At 34.5% G+C, this 18943-nt stretch overlaps 3 protein-coding genes across 5 annotated transcripts; 2 read left to right on the forward strand and 1 right to left on the reverse strand.

Annotated features, from left to right (window-relative positions):
- Positions 1–25: 25 nt before the first annotated feature.
- Positions 26–10255, reverse strand: Sec71 (ADP ribosylation factor guanine nucleotide exchange factor Sec71). Of its 2 annotated transcripts, XM_076625203.1 has the most exons (15): positions 10115–10255; positions 9744–10024; positions 8928–9056; positions 8557–8834; positions 8075–8472; positions 7381–7785; positions 6913–7269; positions 6268–6579; positions 5881–6122; positions 5529–5809; positions 5013–5343; positions 4264–4860; positions 3964–4184; positions 3633–3836; positions 26–3076 (listed from the first exon to the last, which is right to left on the reverse strand). In XM_076625203.1, exons 2-15 carry the CDS (start codon positions 9859–9861, stop codon positions 1949–1951), a joined length of 5001 nt encoding a protein of 1666 aa, XP_076481318.1. In that variant the 5' UTR covers positions 9862–10024; positions 10115–10255; the 3' UTR covers positions 26–1948. The 2 variants fall into 2 exon arrangements, with proteins under 2 accessions (XP_076481318.1, XP_033198472.2); XM_033342581.2 differs by having other exon boundaries at positions 8557–9056.
- A 981-nt stretch (positions 10256–11236) lies between these two features.
- LOC117161195 (membrane protein BRI3) lies at positions 11237–14388 on the forward strand. 2 transcript variants are annotated; one of them, XM_033342547.2, is made up of 3 exons: positions 11237–11503; positions 12060–12232; positions 12336–14388. In XM_033342547.2, the coding sequence occupies exons 1-3, from the start codon at positions 11434–11436 to the stop codon at positions 12465–12467; spliced, it is 375 nt and encodes a 124-aa protein (XP_033198438.1). In that variant the 5' UTR covers positions 11237–11433; the 3' UTR covers positions 12468–14388. The 2 variants fall into 2 exon arrangements, with proteins under 2 accessions (XP_033198438.1, XP_033198433.1); XM_033342542.2 differs by having other exon boundaries at positions 11239–11503; positions 12033–12232.
- A 289-nt stretch (positions 14389–14677) lies between these two features.
- Positions 14678–18384, forward strand: black (glutamate decarboxylase-like protein black). Its single transcript, XM_033342523.2, has 3 exons — positions 14678–15315; positions 16815–17215; positions 17296–18384. Exons 1-3 carry the CDS (start codon positions 15046–15048, stop codon positions 18269–18271), a joined length of 1647 nt encoding a protein of 548 aa, XP_033198414.1. The 5' UTR covers positions 14678–15045; the 3' UTR covers positions 18272–18384.
- The last annotated feature ends 559 nt before the right edge of the window (positions 18385–18943 follow it).

Raw genomic sequence — 18943 nt, forward strand, 5'->3', positions numbered from 1 at the left:
AAGGTAACGCAGAAAGAAAACGACCTCATTTCTCTAGAATTTATTTAAATAAGGCTGCATTATGTAAATAATTACTCTAACTTAAGCATAAATAGTTTCTATGCAATGTGAATATACATGCAACGTGTGTCCACGGGATTTCTCATGTCTTATCGTTAAAGTGACTCTATGTATAACGATCGACCCTAACGAGTTATCAAGATAACTATCACTCGTTGTCTGAACACCTATCCGCGATGGATGTTTATATTTATACGACTACTCAGTGATGACTATGGGCGTATTGCATTTTTATACAGAGATAATATGTATATCTCGAAAATAGTAGTACAAGCTAGAAATGATAAACTAAATAACGCACAATGCTCTTTTTTGAGTTCCTCTTTGCATTACATTCCTTTTATCCAACCGCCTTTGATCGTTTTTAATACCTTATTATTTACACCTATTTTAAGTGTAAATAAAACATAAAATAACAGATAAAGGGAAAAATTAGTGAAAGCTAAATTAATTTTATGCAGACACAAATATTGAAAAATTAATGCTATGAAATTTAACAGTGCTCATCATTTTACCCTTGGTAAAACATCAAGACAATATGGCTGTATTATTCACCTTGATTATGACACTTGTGAAAATAAAGAGGCATCATTGAACAGAGAGAATGCGTTTGATTTAGTTTTTATTAAGTATCTGGCATTTCTTGCTTATACCATCATTTCCTAAATATTTTGTGTAAATATACAAGAAGTGCCTTAAAAGATTTACTGTAAATAAGATTTCCAAGTGAAAAACAAGATATTAAGGATTCTACTTGGCTATCTGGTCATAGAATTTTTAAATTATTTAAGAGTTACAAAGTTACTAATCAATTCTATAAAAATATCAGAAATCATCTGATTTTTCACTCAAAGATCTATTTCTTCCTATGATACAGTATACTTCAGGAGACACTTTGTATGCAGTTTACAATAACTGAATATACAAAGCATTTGATAAATAGTGCATTTCCTGGTAATAAGGAAATTTTTTCCTTATCTATCTCATACCAAGTATGCAAAGAAATTCCCCATTTGTATAACATTATGTTAAGCCTATAATTTTATAAACACATTTTCTTCCTCTATTAACATTTGTTAATCACCTTCTACCCTGTTCAATTAAATAATCACAATTAATTTGCAATTTGGAATGTTTTATATAATTTTCAATTACAATAAAATAATTCAGATTTAAAAAAATTATATCGAAATGGTGCATAAGATAATTAAATGTGAATTTAAATGTAAACAATTTACTTAAACATAAATCTACTATTATCAGTGTCTTCTTTTCAAACACATATAACACATTATGTTATATCCAGAAAATACTCTATTTATTAAATACTCTGCACACATATTGTATCAGGACTACAAAACTCCTCACTCGAAGTTTCCTCTTTCTTATAAAAATGAAGAATATGTTAAATACGAAGGAGGTTCTGAACATATACAGTACATACATATTATACTTTGCCTTTAGGATTTTACTAAAACGTATTTTACTTTGTCATCCTGTCTTAAATATCGAACAGTTCCCGTATTTAATAATTCTTCTTTTATTTCTTGAGAGAAAATATTTCAATTAAACTATTTCATTTCAATTCGCATTACAATATATGCAGGAGAAATTCTTGCAAGAAGTACAAGTCATAGCTACTTGCAAATTAAAGATAAAAGAAGATACCACATAAAGTATTCAAATGTAAATTCTTATAGTAGCATAGAAACTTGTATGATACTGTTCATGTCCTATCCTAATAATCTAAAAAAAGCAATTTAGACTTAACTCCATGGAATTTTCCATATTTACCAACTACGACCAATTCAAATTGCAAGAATTTCTTCTATAATCTTTAAAATGAACCAAAAAATTGTATAATCTCACTCTTTATAAAGACTCATTACTACTGCTGCGTGATCCTGAATACCGGACCAATTCTCAGGAAGAATCTCCGCAACACGGACCTTAATTCCGGTTTGAGATCAAAGCACATAACCTCACAAAGTAATGGGTAACAGCTAGATGCGTGGACTGCAAACCGATTGTCGCTCATCTTTAGGATCCTCGTGAGAAGCAACAACAATATCGGAGTCCAAGCATCTCGGTGAGCTTCGTTGGAAAGTGCTAGGAAATATTCCAGTGCTTCACAAGCCACTTCAACAAGCCTGGTTTCCACTTTGCTCCAGTCAGCTCTGTGGGCTTCGTCACTATACATCTTAAAGAGGATTCTCAATGCACAGGCTAATGACTGTGTTTCTTGTTTAAGCAAATTTGGTTTCACGTTGCCTCGGAAACCAGCTTTCCACAGCGCATTCCGTTGTTCATGGTTGGAATTGAAACTCTTCGCAAATCTATGGGATTTCAACAAACATTCGACTAACTGTAATAGATGCGTAGTAGTCAGAGCACAGTACATGCCCTGTTCCTCCTTCTGTTGGTCTGCACCAGCTCTTACACCCAATTCAGAGGACTTCCCATTAAACATGTCCGCCTGTGCCAATGCTAGATTCTCCTGGTCTTCCTTCCTGGACGTAGCTGGGTAGAACACAATGTTGTCTATTGTTTGAATCAGCTCCAACTGCACCACACATTTAATTAATAATGCGGAAAAAACTTTGTTTTTCGCGGTCTCGCCGTTTGTTAAACTTTGAGAGCTATTGCTTCTTTTGAGGATCCCCATATGGCTGTCTGCATCTCCTGTGATTACATCTAGGTCAGATTCCTTATTAGGCGACTGAGGTTTCCAAGTGAGTAAGGCGGATGGCAGGGTGCTCTCGAAGATATCGAGGACACAACTACAGGTCTTCTCCCAAGTTTGCTCGTCGAACTTGATGCCATTGCTGATCACCAAGTTCTCTAGGCAGTTGGTTCCCGAACGTGCCAACTGCTCGTTGTCCTGTTGCACGCACCAGAGCAGTTGAGAGTACAGCTGCTCTAGTAGAAGAGGCCCCAAAGTGTCGTAGAATTGTGAGAACACATCGACGATTGCGTACAGAGCGTGGTTACACGTTGTTGTCATCCATTCTGCTTTCTGAAATATTAACATGGATGCTCATATGTTCACTACAAGAATTATTGTACTGTAGCGACACGCGAGCAGGACAAATTCAAATCCTATTATTGTTTCGAAGTATCATGACCGTTAGGTCACAGATATTGCAAGGAGTAATGAACTCCGAGCAAAACAATGTCGCCGCTACTTTCAACCGTCAAACGCAGTCGAGTTCAAACTTTCCAACTGTCCCCAGTATAAACCAGTATAAATAAACAAACGAAATGACGAGCGACAGAGTTCAGCGATCGCAGCATAAGCATACAGACGCATCAGACGTGTATACGGAGTTTCTTGACACGCGCGTATTTATTTCGTAAGACTTATTATATCTGGACTTGTGCTTTGTGTCGAATTCATATCGTTAATAAATTGCTCACAAACAATTAGACTGTTATTCGTGATATCCGGTAAGATCAATCCTCTACAGTACATTATTTGGAGTGCCAAATATAATCATCAGTGCCAAAGATAATTTATATATCATGCAGACCAAAAAAAAGCAGCAGTGTTAAAAATAAATTTTTTCACGCACCTCTGTATGTTGTTCAGGAAGTTTCATGTTGTCAAAGATTCTGAACAGGACTTGGAAGAGATCTTTCCACCAATGGGGTTTAAAAGAAGCTCCATGTGTTTTCACGACGTCGAAAAGAACGGTCAGCGCTCGTGTTCGAACGTCCAACTTACACCTACTCACTATACACGATAACTCGAACAACAGCGGGAACCATCCTCTAACCTATATAAATAAAATCTTCGAGTAGTAAATTTTTTATAATAAAAAGTTCACCGAATGTACCTAGTGGACAAGTTTCAAGGATTTGAAAAAAATTGGGGATATATAAAAAAAAATATGAGATCTTTACCCAAGCTCTATCTTCTTCAGACACCATTCCACTATCATCCATCATGCCCTCCGCGAAGAGATTTGGATTGGCATCGATATATGACGCGCAAGAACGTATCAATCTTATGGCCTCCATACTTGTCTCGGGGAAGGAGGCGTTGCAAGCAAATTCACTGAGGCACTTTACGGCGTCTTGAAAGGAATCTACCATGATACTGAAATCTTCAGCATACAATTCATCTGAAAATATATACCAAATATAAAATAAACCAATTAAAACTATCACATCAAGTATATCACCACATCTCCAAACACTCACTTATAATCTTCCCAGTCATAGAAAATGCTAGCTCAACAACAGCTTCATCTCTGTCGCTAGCTGCATGGTGGAACACACTGAATATATTTTTCCATCCTGATCGGATATTAGGAGCCTGTGAGTGTACAATTTGCGCGACACAACGAACCACCATGTCCCTAATCACTGGTGATCGATTCTTTTTCATGATATGCTCAAACGGTCTGAGGAAATCCTTTTGAAACCGGAAATTAGCGAATTCCCCCTTCTCTATGAACTTAGTCGCAAGTTGTCTCAAAGAATCGACTGCAAAAAAAGCGATATCCTGGCGAGGACTGCAACCAACTCTATCAAAGTGATCTCCTATCACTTGCCAAATCCTGGACCACTGAAGTCTGATACGTCCCATGTTATAATAAGAAATTTCTACGATCTTGGTTAAAGAGAACATCCGCGGCTGCGTTGGGTGTGATAATTCTTCCAGAGAGACTTGACAGAGAGCTTTTACGAATTCTACAATGGCGTCACCATCTAGTCTAGTGGAACCGGTGAATATTCGATCGACAGCTACCACCACGCTTTGAGAGCTTGTCTCTCCTATTGATTCCTTTACGCTTGCTAAAAAGCATATAAAAAAACGAAGCATGTAAAATAAATAGATAGAAAATAAACAGAAGTTAAAGAATACAATTTTTGTTGACTAGGATTTCATCTTTAATATGTGTGCATTTTTCTATGAAAAATTTATGAGATGTCAATGACATACTTACGGTCCAACGAGCTGAGATTCAAATTATTGTTCTGATGCAAGTTGTTATGTGTTAGGTTGAAGTTTACTAATGGTGAAGGGAAATGCGGCTTCGAAGGTGGACCCAAGAGCTGAGGTCTGACTCCAGTTCCAATTAATTGGGCAAGCTCGAGTTGAGAGATACATTTAACAACATCCAACCAAGAGCTGCCAAGATAATTACCATCAGTGTGAGCTACAGTAATCAGAGTTTTGATCGTATCAATGTTTTTCGCCTTCATTTCAGTGATCGGTGAATTCGCAGTCAATAAAGTAAACCGTGCTAAGGCTTGCACATACGCGTCCCGTTCTAACTATAATTAAAACAGAAAAATACAATTTACAACAAAGATCTTAAGTGATTTGAAGCTTATGATGTACCTTATATATTCTACAGTTCATACAGCTTCGGACGTAAAAGTAACCAACTGAATAAAACTAGCCGAAACAGGACTATCATAGTAGTTTAAAATTTCGCTGATATCGCAGAAACGCTTACCGTCATATGAAATATGCAAGCAATGCGTATTGCGCATCTAATACCATCTAGACAAAGGGAAGCAATTTCTGGATCATCGCAGTCTTGAAGACCGACACTGAATGCGGCTAAAAATGGTGTCCACGCCATTTTAAACATAGGTCGAACGTGTTCCAGGTGTTTAGCCGTGGTGAACGGTGCTTGAACGTGACTGACAGATTCCATTAGATTTTTCGCTGCTGTCGAGATTACTTCCATCTCCATGTTCCATAAAAGCCGTCGTTTCTTTTCGCTAGATATCACTGTAACACCAAATATATTTAAAATTATTAATTATATAACAATCTACTTAATTAGTTCAATTTCTATTTACCTTGCTTGCCAGGTCGATTAGGATTGGATTTCATCTTAATTTCGTTACCGGCAATCTCGTCATAAATTTTCGATAAGTACTCTTCAGGGAGATCCTCGTTATCACTAATGCGTCGGTTTAGCTTGATATATTGCTCTTTGGTCATTTTATTTTTCACTTGAGGCGAGTGTAGATCGGTAGTCAACATAATGATCGAAAAGCCCAATACATATGCGGTGTCCGCACTTGTGAATAACCCATTACTGGTAAAATAAAAGATGAATTAATTTATGAAAAAAAAAAATGTTAAAATTATATAATATTATGTACAAGAAGATATCACGGAAGAAATATGAAAAAACATGATAATATGATATCATATAATACTAAAATTTAAAGGATACTTACTTTGGATTACATTCACAATATCGACTAGCAAACTTCTCCATTAATCGATCAATCTTCTGCGCCTCCCCAGGCAACCGAAAGCCCTCGAGAAAGTATCTAAGGGCTGTAACTAAATCGCGGTCGGCAAAATTCATTTGATCAATATAGCTGTACATCACCTGATTGTGATTATGGTCGCCGAGAAAATCGCCGATCGCGGTCTTATCGAGTCGCTCGTCCATATGAAGCCAACGGGCAACATCTTCAGACGAATTACCTAGAAGACTTTGTTCTTGAAGATATTGTACTCCCTTGCTTGGCTTTCGATTAAAACTAGAGATAAAAATACCAATTTAATTAATAAAATACATGTCTCTTTGCAACTCTGCCATTTCCTAAGTGTCATTACAGTGATTTAAAATACCAGGTGGTCCTATTATCCTTCTGCAATTTAACTTACATTCAACATTTTATGACCGATTTGTACCTAGTTAAATTAAAAGGCTGTTCATAACTTGGCTATAACTATTTAACTCAATGGCTCAACTATTTAACACAAATCAATTGTTCAAGTAAAAGAAGTAAAAGAATTTTGTTTTGAGACAACCTGATGCTTTAAATATCAGAATAAGACGAAGGAACTAAAAAACGAATTGTAATCCATACATATCGATGCCAGTCTCCCACACTTCTTTTTGTTGTTTCTGGACCTCATATTGTTCAGGAGAATCCGGGATCTCCTTGTTTCCTACTAAACTAGAGTTCGCTGAGGATAGACTACCAGCACTTCCATAACGAGGCAGGGGAGGTTCCACTGGAGGATCAGGGGGCTCAGATGGGAATTGCTGATCAGCTGGAACACTAGGGTTCACATACAGATCTCTGCTCCACTCAACCATACACTTCAAGATGGATACTAAACATTCAAGACCTCTGATCCTCATTGATTTCTCTTGATTGGGTGATGCACCTAATTCTAGTGCTTGTCTACCTTGTGCTATCTTTGATAAGTCATTCACAAGCCTGTAAAAATATAGAATATAACTAATTTAATCTCTCTATAAAAATATAATAATATGAAATATAAAATATTCATTCGTTTTATAGATTTACAGGTAATTGTTGTTTTCCAACCTTTCAAACAGATTCGCAGCTGATAAGTCACAGTCGTAGTTCACATAGATATCCACGACACTCTGTGCATCCGCACAAATACGAGTCAAAGCGTGAATCACCATCCATTTGTGTTCAAAAGAACTGCTAGAAGTCTCGAGGATATTCATAAAAATCTCCTTGAAGAAAACCTCTATCTGCATTTTTAAGTGCATTTTGAAGCGAGCCAGCAGTGCGAGAAACAATGCTAGAGATAATTCAAACACCTCGGGAACGGAAGAGACACCGTTTTTCGAGAGTGCTACACAGAGGTACTGTTTTATGGCTATGACAAACATTTCATTGGAACGCAATACTGGTCCAGCATTTTGCAGGATACCCAGAAGCAATTGTAAGGAAAGGATCTTCGACCTGAGCTGGTGGGACCTAAAGAGAGTATACCACAAAAATTTCATAAGATGCCAAACTTTGAGATACCAACTTGCATGATTATTAGAAAAGTGACATACTCTTTCTCTATTTGTGAAATTGTGATACATGAAATAACAAATATTCCAATATCACAACTTTAAATGGTTAAGTCAAAAAACCAATTAGGTTTTACTTGATTTATATGAGATACAAAAATGTCAATCTCAAAAAGACTTCTGAGTCAACTTAAAAATAATTGTCTGCATTAAAACATTTTCTTAATAAAAAGACTCTTTACACATACTTGGGATCTGGAGTGCCATCAGGAAGTGGTTTCATGGAAAGTTTGCAAAGTGCTCTGAAAACCAAAAAAGCGTCCTTTTGTAGCACATGAGTGAACTTCGCCCTGACCATATTATCGCTCTCTGCAACGGCCTCGTCGGAATTCTCATCTATAGGCACTTGATCTAAGCTAGCCTCCTCTGACGTTACAGTAGTTATATTCGTCGAATCTTCGGGAATAATAGAATTTACTACATCCTCTAAAATTCCTCTCACTATTAACTGTGATTCTTGACTGCTCTCCACTGATGGTTCTTCGTGGTTTACTGTTTCAGTTTCAAGCTCTCCAGAAGTACAGTTAGTGGAGTTTACATTGGTGGTTTCGGCTTGATCTACCTCGTTCCGGACGGTCTCTTCTTCCTAGGAAAGCAGAAAATATTCCTCAACATTCTTTTATGTAAGTTTCAGTAATGCAATTTTATGCCAATTAGTTAGTAAACTTACTGCCTGCGTTTCCATACGTGCAAAAATAACATTAATCATCTGAGTGAGCGTAGCTCGAGCTGTAGTTTGATTAACCAGATTCCTTGAGGCCAGATAAACACTGTATACCGTGCGTATGGTGAGCAACACAGTACCCTCATGAACTTCCACATGTTGACTGGTCATAACTGTGAGAAGGGCTTTTATAATCTGCAATTGGACTCCTTCGTCCGTCTGTGGCCCCATGAAACATCCACATATTGTTTCAACAATGCGTACAATGAGCAGCTTATTTGGCTCTGTAGAATCAGGTACATTTCCCGTAAGGTGTCCATAGGCAATTAACTTTTGTAAACAATCCAAAGCAGTGACCACGATTCTTGGTGACTTACTTTGACAGGCCAATTCAAAGGGCAGAAAATACTTTTCTGCAGAGATAACATATGAATCACTGCGAGGCTGTGGCAAAGCGGTTGATAATTGAGTGCCTGAGCCTTCTTTGATTTCATTTCTCAAGTTATCTGAAAAACAATATATATTTAAAGTTATAAATTGATTTTAATATTTCTTTGAAAATATAATGTAAAATTATTTTCATTCTGTATTTCTCAAAAACTTGAAGAAAATCAAGCAACTTTGTATAGTAACTAATTAAAAATATACAGAAATATAACAGACAATACATATACATATTGATTCCTATTTTCATATGGACATATGTATATATTTAATATTACAACACATGTACATCAAATGTCAAAGTCCAAGAACTGAACAACATACAATATAATTATGTTACTTAATATCTATATATTACTGAATAAAAAGAAAAATTGAAGCTGATGCAATATATTAAATCATCGAATTAATTTAATTAGATCTTTCTATGAAGACCAAGAAATGCAATTTTACCACTCAATTTTAAAACCCTAAAAAATTTAATGTCCTATTCTGAAGAAGAATCTTCCATCAATCCCTGTATAACCAAGATCTTATTAGAACATTCAGAGAATAATGGATTAAAATATTAAACTAATTCCAATTATAAATCACACAATATAATCATTTATAATACTTTGCAGTAGAGTATCACAATTTTAAGCATTTGCTATAATAGTTTTGTGTTGTATGCATAACTCTCAAGGAACTTCTTCGATTACACATATTAATGTTATCACACAGGATAAGTTGATGATTAATGAATTTACCAAGTGCAGTCTCGCAGGATTTTCTGAGCTGAGAGAGGTGCGACCGTTTGACATCCCGGTCAGCCAGGATCTTTTCCAAAGCTCTGATAATGAACATCTCTTTGGAGTTATCTCGCATCGTCGCCGGGCCGCGCTGATTCCTCTGCTACGCTGGCACGGGAGCACACGCGACTCGATCGAAGTCTCGCATCTTTACCACCGTGATTTGCGTACTGGTTCCTCGTACATCGTTTTGCACCACCTTCTGGAGGCAGAAGTCGTCCGCGGAAACCTCTGCGACACTGTCGATGAAACGCGTATCGATTAGGAGCTTTACTAACGACAAATAGGTGGAACAACGATATTTCAAATGAGTTTCGCCTTGAGATTACGTTTCAATCCATTTTTCACGAAATCATGTGAAGCGATGACGAAACTCCGAAAAATGACAGCAAACTTTCGAAACAGCGGAGAAACCACACAAGAGACAGACTGAAACGACGAAGGAGGTTCAAGTGGCGCCCTCCACACACATACACACACGTGCATACACCTACTAGTTACTTATGAGGAATCTAGGAATCCCTATATAAATACCGTACGTACCGGGCATAAAATTTTGGTATATATTATTATTTATATTATTATTATCTTTATTTATATTATTATACATTATATATATTATTTATTATTTATTAAAATACAGAAGTTTTAGATTGTAAGATTCCTCTTACATTTCTGTGGTTATTAAAGTACAGAAGTTTTAATATATGAATTATTTAAACTTTTCTTTAAATTTTATTAGATTTCCCTTACACTTTTTTGCTCATCCAAATAAAGAAATTTTAGTATATAAATCGTTTATTAAAAGTATGTATTATTATAGTAGTAATTGTATATTATAATAGTAATTATTCGTTCTAAATGATTTTCTATATCACGGGAGTTTAAAAAATGATAAAGGCTTGTGAATATCGCCTGCTATAGACGATACTGTGTTAACTAGTGGCGGAAAAATTAAATGACTGTATTGAATTTTGCAAATTTCGAAATTTTATATTTGTTACTGATATTAATTAAGATACAGATTTTTTCTTTGTAATAAAAGATATATTACTTTAAGTTCAGTTGCACTATTTTTTAAAGTTTAAATTTGTGACTGACTAAAGGAAATATTTTATTCTATCACAGACGCGCCAAATGTACAACTTTCTGCAATTTGCAGGAAGACGACTAATAAATTGAACAAAAATTATGTATTATAAAATAATTTAATTAAAAAATCATGTAAGTAAATTTATAATATATATAAATGCATGTAGTATTCTACCAATTATACTAATTACGTATAATTCGCTATTGTGGCATGCTGGAAGAAAAACAAGTAAATCAATTTTACAGCCGCAAGGAAACGCGACACACGTTAATCATGCAATTCGAAATGAGTACCAAATTAAAAGGAATACAATGAAATGACGTCACTAACAGTCAACCAATAGAACTTGGTATTCTAATCGAAGAATAAAAGTGAAATCTTAAGTGGTTCTCCCGGGCGGAAATAGTAATACACTATTTGTTTTGGAACCGCGTCAGATCTTGGGCTAATACAGGTGCTAGCTGTCAGAAAAAAATTGTACCGATGATAATTATCTAATTACGCCGATTTATTGTACGAATTGCTCATAAAAGCCATTAGTTCAATTGTTAAACGATGGAAAAGCAACCGCTAATTACAGGGAACGATAAACCTCCGTCTTACGCAGCAGCCACTGCGCCAATAAGTGAGCAACAAAATTGAAATTTTACTGTTTTGTATTATTTTGCTGTCTAAAAATAATGTGAACTGCTATTAAGTCTAATTATTACATTTAAAGTTTGAATTATTAAACCATTAATTTTATATTAATAATTTTTATATTTCGCATCATACGAAGATTATTACGAAGTTTTAAAAAATAAATAATTTAGATTCATTCGGTTATGATTATCATTATTAAAATTTGGAAAAATAGTTTGAAAAAGTGTATATATTATTAATGTTATAGTGTTATTAATATTGCGAGATATTTTTATACAAAAATGGAAGAGGTAATTTCTGATGTCATTACTCTCATTTAACAATACTCTGACTATACTGTCATACTGTAATTCATGTTCAATGCTAATAATCTAAATTGGTTGAATAGCAATGCAAAAGAATAAATTAATTTTCAATATCTTGTTATATTAAATGATTGTTTCTTGTTTGATACAAAAAATGTTATATTTAGAAGTAATAACAGAAATTGACATGGGATGTGTCTTATATAGCTAATTCTTCGTGGCAACCACATCCAGGTTACAATGCAACACAATGCGCAGGGTCTACTTCATGGCCTCCACCTGCAGGGTACTATCCTAGCGCAAGTGGAACTAATAATCACAATTATGTACCTTCCTATGGTTCTACACAATCAACCACTATACTTATGCCAGAAATAATTTTAGTTGGAGGATGTCCTGCATGCAGAGTAAGTAATTTTTAATAAACAAATCTTAATTTCCTTCTCATATGTTTGGTATTCAATTATTTGAGGTAAAAAGTAGGGACTAAGGTCAGATTTTACAACATAGGTGGGTGTAATGGAAGATGATTTTACATGTCTGGGACTACTATGTGCAATCCTGTTCTTCCCATTAGGGATAATATGCTGCTTACTATTAAAAACTCGACGTTGTTCTAATTGTGGTGCCTATTTTGGTTAATGTGTTACATATTACAGTCTTAATTCTTATGCAATTATTGTGTAGATATGGAGGTATATGAGCAAACCGTGGAATTAGTGGTTAATTAATTAACCAAAAAATTAATTTTTTACTAGTACTGTGCATCCACGTAATTATATATTTAAACTAACATTATAAGGAGAAGTAGTGTTCCAATAATCAGGGATGTGTACAATAATTGGTAACTTAGTTAATTGTGGGAAACACAAGTTTGTAAAATATTGACATACAATTAAAGGGTTCCTCTACACATTTAAGACTTTGTTCACTTAAGACAATTTAAGTGGAGCTTGCACTATTTTGTAAACTTTATGCAGAGGGTTCTGATTAATATTGTTGCATTTTATTATAACATATGTTACTTTATTACCATAATGAATAATGAAAGAGTTTATATCTGTATCTATTTATATAATTGCATATTTCAAAATGTAGATATACCATAGTTTCTAGGTATGTATATTTTTATCAGATTTGTGAAATAGTTCTATACTATGTACTTAGAATATGTTTCTAATGACAAAAAAGCTATCTCAAACAGATTTCATTGAAATTCTTCTATACCTAGTATCTACATAGAATTAACATACAAAGTATTTTAAAAGACTTTTTAAAATAACTTATCAAAGCTTATATATTTTATGAAAAATAAATTCAATGAAGTTTGTGCCTTATGTCGCTGTAAAACAGTCTCCTGATGCAAAATTATACATAATATGTTTTCAAAAATACGTTTGAATCTCAAAGGAAATGTCAGCAAGTCTTTTTCCTAAATGCAATCAATTTTGTAAAAGATGTGTAAGTGTATAATGAAACTTATTAATCACTCGCATTACAATTTATATTTTTAAAAATAAAACAGTATTTAACTGTATTGGAACCATTTTAAGCTATTATAAATATCATTTCTACTTGTTAGATTGGTCCAGATCTGACTTTCAAAGGAAGATTTTCCTAATATTATGCTGATTAGATTCAAACGAAAAGAATAATATGCTCTGTTATGCGAACCTACGTACTAGAACACTAAATATGTACCTGAAAATATGAAATATTTTTCTAATATTGAAAGCTATTAATGATTCATCTATAAACAAACATGTTTGGCTTGTCTAAAAACATATTTGTATAAAAAATTGAAGTTGTTATTAGATCACCAAAAATATTTGATACGGGGAATTAGCGGTATTTAAAAATTGTAGGCAGCGTAAACATTGTGTAACTCACAAAAACATACATATATCCATAGATAAGTGTCGAGTATTATTCGTTAAACAGCATAATCAATGCTCGATTATAAATAAATTATTTTTAAAAATTTATTTTTTTCGTCAAACACAAAAACCAATGTGTTTTACTATTACAAATTATAAATAGTGTTGTTGATCATTTATAAGGAATGTTTTTGTGATTGAAGTTTGGTACTGATTGGTGGTTGTAATTTAAGAAAGTCTCATCCCAATGATACTTGACACCATACACGTGATACGTAAATGATACATTCGCAATCCCCGGCATACATATTCATTTATGCATACACGACCCAAGTATTTTGTTTTTGTCACATTATTGGAGTCTATATAATCATTATCGATCATTGTATCATCTACATGCGTCTTGAAGCAAACGTAATCTCGTAAAAATATTACAATCCAATAATTTTCAATTTTTGTTCATTTTCATTACATAATCAGTAATAAGCAATTTTGATTGATTAGCACTGAAGAATATTTGCAACTGGCTCTAAGCATCCAGTATCTTCTCAGAATATTTGTAGTGCGTCAAAGTTTCTAGAAGAGATTGAATATCATTCAATTACGTATTAAGGATAAAAATTATTGGTGACTGCATTTCCATATATGTAACTTATTATTGGACGTAATAAAATTATGTAATAGAATCCAGCTTAAATAATCCACCAAATCACCAGCTATTACCATTACCGGTAACGAGCATCAGTAGCTCGAAACAATCTCGATCTTTCTCATCACCCTTAAAAAGAAAGAGAAAAAAACGTATTAAAATAACAAATATTAAAAATAAATCGTTTTTTTTTCTGTTTCTGTTCTTTCCTTCTTGAATTAATCCAAGAATGCTTTCAAGGACGAATCATCTATGAATATTAATATTACTATAATTTTCTAATTAATTGAAACGAGTGCACAAGAAGAATGTTTACGGATTTGGCGCAAAAATTCATCGCAAGAAAAAAGATAATAATCGATAATTGGAGAAAGTTAAACACAACTAAACAGCTGAATTAAGATGTCAATTTACATTCAAATGTATCTCATCGCATTGTCGCTTTATTTACTGGATTAGTCGAAACAGCAATATAGAACAAAGGATAGTTTCCCAATTCATCAAGGCCCTGGTCGCGATATTCATCAGAAAAAGAGGCAGGAAAGGAGAACCAGTGCCGCGAATCTCGGTGAAGCAAATGCAGCCGAAGGTAGTTAACGCGCAACGATCTTGTCCTTGGTCAGTAGACATTAGTATAAAGGAAACTGTAGGAGCACCACGCGGAACAGATTGAGAAAAACTTCGATACGTAACTATGCCGGCTAACGAGGGAACTGTGAGCGTGTCTCCGCCCCAAATAGGAGATAATTTCTTGAGAAAAGTCTGTGACAACAGTTTACAGAGCAATCTTGCTCGTCTATCTTCTGGCGATGATGAAGAAGATTATCAAGATGGTTGTCCAAATTCTATTGCCAATGGGGAATCCAGAGAAGATTGTAACTACAGGAGTCTTCCGGTGAGAGAGGTCCATGAGAAGTTTATGAGAAGTTTCATTGATCTGCTCCTGGAAGAAGCAGTTTTTGAGGTAAATTCATTGTTAAAATCTATTGTTAGAGGAATATGGATGTATATTGACAGTTGGCTTTTAAAGTGAAGAGATAGTTATGATAAAGAGATAATTGTGCAACATGGTGAATTAAAATTTACATTTAAGAACATTATAATAAAACATTAAAAATTTATATTTTATTTTAATTAATCTCTAAATTGAATATTTGAAGGATTTTCTTTCCATTTGTATCGAAGAAACAATTTCTTTCCACAATAATACTAACATATGTATATTGATATACATATGTATTCTCATGAATGTGAAAATAGGAAAAGTATGGCGTAAGAAACGACCAGGGAAACCACAAGGAAAATTGCGTTCGTGACGCACAAATTGCATTGACATTTCGACTGAAGTTTATTGACTTGAGATAAATTGGAATATACGTTATATTTTCCTTATGAGACAGAACAGTTTCTTATACTTTCCTTGAGCAATAACTTTTAGTCACTTATATGAATTCAATCTAAATTATAAACAATTGCATATTTATACATTTTATATATAAAAATATTATATTTTTTGAGGTATAAAAATTCAAATATATTGTTAAGATTAATATTTTTCGCCAATTTTTATAATTAATTTTTTTTTTTTTTTAGAGCTAATATAAATTCTAAATTATAATTTAGACAATTTCTTTGATATTTTTATAAGAATTTTATTTCCCGTCAATTTAAATAATTTAAAGAAGTATCGTATTAAACATAAAATATCGTTAAAGAAGATTTATAGTTATTCGCCGAAGTAAAACTAAGCAAAAAGCGTGGTTCTCAGTGACTCGGTACAATAATTTATGTTACACACGAACGCTTCCAATCACTTCTTATTCTTTCAAAGCCATTCACTTTGAAGTATCCAATTATCTTTACGCTTCAAGTACATTACCGTCATTAAAAATTTCTTTACTTCATTTTGATCCCTATCTCAATAAAATGTTCTCACATTTTGTAAACCATAATCTACTTCTTTCTATTTTTTACTTACTTAATTCTTGAAATTGAATCAAACGTATGTTCATTGTTGTCATAATTCTTTTTACATAATTTGAATACAGTGAAATGAAGATAATCATTTCCTCCAAGTATATTTAAATTTCTATCCGATGTATGTAATTGCTCGGTTTAATTAAAGAAAACTTAATATTCAAATGCATCTATGAGCAACGATTATCACTGATTTATTATAAAACTAATGTTTCCTTGTTGTTGTGAAAACGTGAGTCAAACGTTATTTATGCGACTTTTTCTCTTCGTTTGTTAATGATCTGCTCTGTCAATTCATGGACGAAGAATTGTGCGGCAAGTTGCATTCATGTTACTCTACTTCCGAGTTAAATTATAAAATATAAGAAAAAAGAAACTGCGTCGCAAAAAGGAAAAGCTAGCTCCCATACTAATGCACGAAGATTTCTAAATTAAAATTCTCTATCCTATTGACTTACATAATAGAAGTTTCCAATTACCTTTCAGGGAACTTCAAGAAAAAACAAAGTAGTGGAATGGATGAAACCAGCAGCTCTTCGATCAGCCATTGACTTAAAGCTGTCTGACCAAGGGTGCTCCCATGAGAAGCTTTTCACCCTCGCCCGCAACGTGATCAAGTACAGCGTAAAAACAGGTCATCCTCGATTCATAAACCAATTATATTCCAGCGTAGATCCATATGGCCTTCTTGGGCAATGGTTAACAGACGCCTTGAACCCTTCAGTTTACACCTATGAAGTTTCTCCAGTGTTCTCTTTAATGGAAGAGGAGATATTGCGTGAAATGAGGAAGATAGTTGGCTGGAAAGATGGTAAAGGTGAAGGAATATTCTGTCCTGGTGGTTCTATTGCCAATGGTTATGCAATTAATCTGGCACGTCACTACAGGTACTTCTTATTTCTTTATAATTTGATTAATCGATTGGAATCCCTGAAATTCCTATGTTTTTATGTATCGTCATTCACAGGTTTCCTCAATTGAAGGAGTTAGGCTTATCCAGTGCTGGCAGGTTAATAATTTTCACTTCCAGAGATTCCCACTATTCTGTCAAAAAGCTTAGTGCTTTCCTAGGATTAGGCACTAGCAATGTGTATGAAGTGAAAACTAACAGCAGAGGAAAGATGTGCATAACGAATTTGGAAGCACAGATCAAGAAAGCTCTTGACGAAGGTGCAGTGCCCTTGATGGTATCTGCTACAGCAGGAACTACAGTCCTAGGTGCATTCGATCCCTTAAGAGAGATTGCTATCATTTGTAAGAAGTACAATCTGTGGTTTCACGTGGATGCAGCGTGGGGAGGAGGAGCCTTGATGTCCACAAAGCACAGATACCTCCTGGATGGTGTAGAACTGGCAGATTCTGTTACTTGGAATCCACACAAATTGTTGGCTGCTCCGCAACAATGTTCAACATTGTTACTGCGCCATGAGGATCTCCTGCAAGCAGCACATAGCTCAAAAGCTAGTTATCTCTTCCAACCAGACAAATTTTATGACTCTTCTTTCGACAGTGGGGACAAGCACGTTCAATGCGGTCGTAGGGCAGACGTGATGAAATTCTGGTTCATGTGGAAAGCAAAAGGCACTCATGGCTTGGAGAAACATGTAGATCGAGTGTTCGAATTGGCGCGGTACTTCACAGATTATATAAGACACAGAGAAGGCTTCAAACTGATGCTTGAGCCCGAGTGCACCAACGTCTGCTTCTGGTACGTGCCGCCCTCCAAACGCCACTTGCAAGACGGAGAACTGTTCAAAGCCCTTGAGAAAATTGGACCGGATGTAAAGGAGCGAATGGTGAAGAAGGGCTCGATGCTGATCACGTATCAGCCTCTACGCGAGCTCCCTAACTTTTTCAGGCTCGTTTTGCAGAATTCTGGACTCACTAAGGCTGATATGAGATTTTTCGCAGAAGAAATTGAGAGGCTCGCCATTGATCTGTAGAACTTGTACTCTTTATTAACTCTAAGTTTCAGTTATGTAACGTCCAATTTCGTAGAGATTTGCCAATTTGTTAATGGCAGAAGCTCTCAATAAAGTATTTCTTTTAATAATAATCAGTCGATTATTGTATATAGAGTACAATGTTAGCTTTACTTCTTAGCTCTTTCCGTTTCCTCTTCGAAAAACTGATTTTTCCGATAAGTTTCATTGTTCAAAATCTCCTTTAGATTACATTAAACTTTCGTTCCGAGGTACGAATTACTTGGACAACAGGTACACTCAGTAAAAAGAGCATACAATCAGTTATACCGTATCTCCGTTTATAGAATATATGAGTGAACACCTGATAATTCTAGTCTCATTTAGAATTTTAATATTATGTAACTTTTTATCCGATCAAGATCTTCGATGCGGTCCTTGAAGTCATTTTTACTTATTACGCACGAATTAGACAACTCCAGTGTTTTTCTTACATGTTTTTTGTACTAATGGTGTTCAAAAGCGTGTTGCTATCAATTCATAATAGATTGCGGTTATACGCTGAAAGTAGTGATCATGGTTATTAAATGTTTTTTACGTTTTAATTGAAGTGCATGTGATTTTTTATTAACATCGAGGATCTTGTACAAATGTGAACACATAAGTCTTTTCTGGTGGGTGAATTTCATTGAA

This window comes from Bombus vancouverensis, chromosome 16 (assembly GCF_051014615.1).
Source record: "Bombus vancouverensis nearcticus chromosome 16, iyBomVanc1_principal, whole genome shotgun sequence".
Lineage (NCBI taxonomy): Eukaryota > Metazoa > Arthropoda > Insecta > Hymenoptera > Apidae > Bombus > Bombus vancouverensis.

Coding starts and splice junctions, on each gene's coding strand:
- Sec71 (XM_033342581.2), bottom strand. CDS start 9,861: ATGCGAGATAACTCCAAAGAGATGTTCATTATCAGAGCTTTGGAAAAG. Junction 9,057..9,743: donor ATCCTGCGAGACTGCACTTG/GTAAATTCATTA, acceptor ATTGTTTTTCAG/ATAACTTGAGAAATGAAATC. Junction 3,077..3,632: donor TTCCTGAACAACATACAGAG/GTGCGTGAAAAA, acceptor TTAATATTTCAG/AAAGCAGAATGGATGACAAC.
- LOC117161195 (XM_033342542.2), top strand. CDS start 11,434: ATGGAAAAGCAACCGCTAATTACAGGGAACGATAAACCTCCGTCTTAC. Junction 11,504..12,032: donor AGCAGCCACTGCGCCAATAA/GTGAGCAACAAA, acceptor TGTCTTATATAG/CTAATTCTTCGTGGCAACCA. Junction 12,233..12,335: donor GAGGATGTCCTGCATGCAGA/GTAAGTAATTTT, acceptor TTTACAACATAG/GTGGGTGTAATGGAAGATGA.
- black (XM_033342523.2), top strand. CDS start 15,046: ATGCCGGCTAACGAGGGAACTGTGAGCGTGTCTCCGCCCCAAATAGGA. Junction 15,316..16,814: donor TGGAAGAAGCAGTTTTTGAG/GTAAATTCATTG, acceptor ATTACCTTTCAG/GGAACTTCAAGAAAAAACAA. Junction 17,216..17,295: donor AATCTGGCACGTCACTACAG/GTACTTCTTATT, acceptor CGTCATTCACAG/GTTTCCTCAATTGAAGGAGT.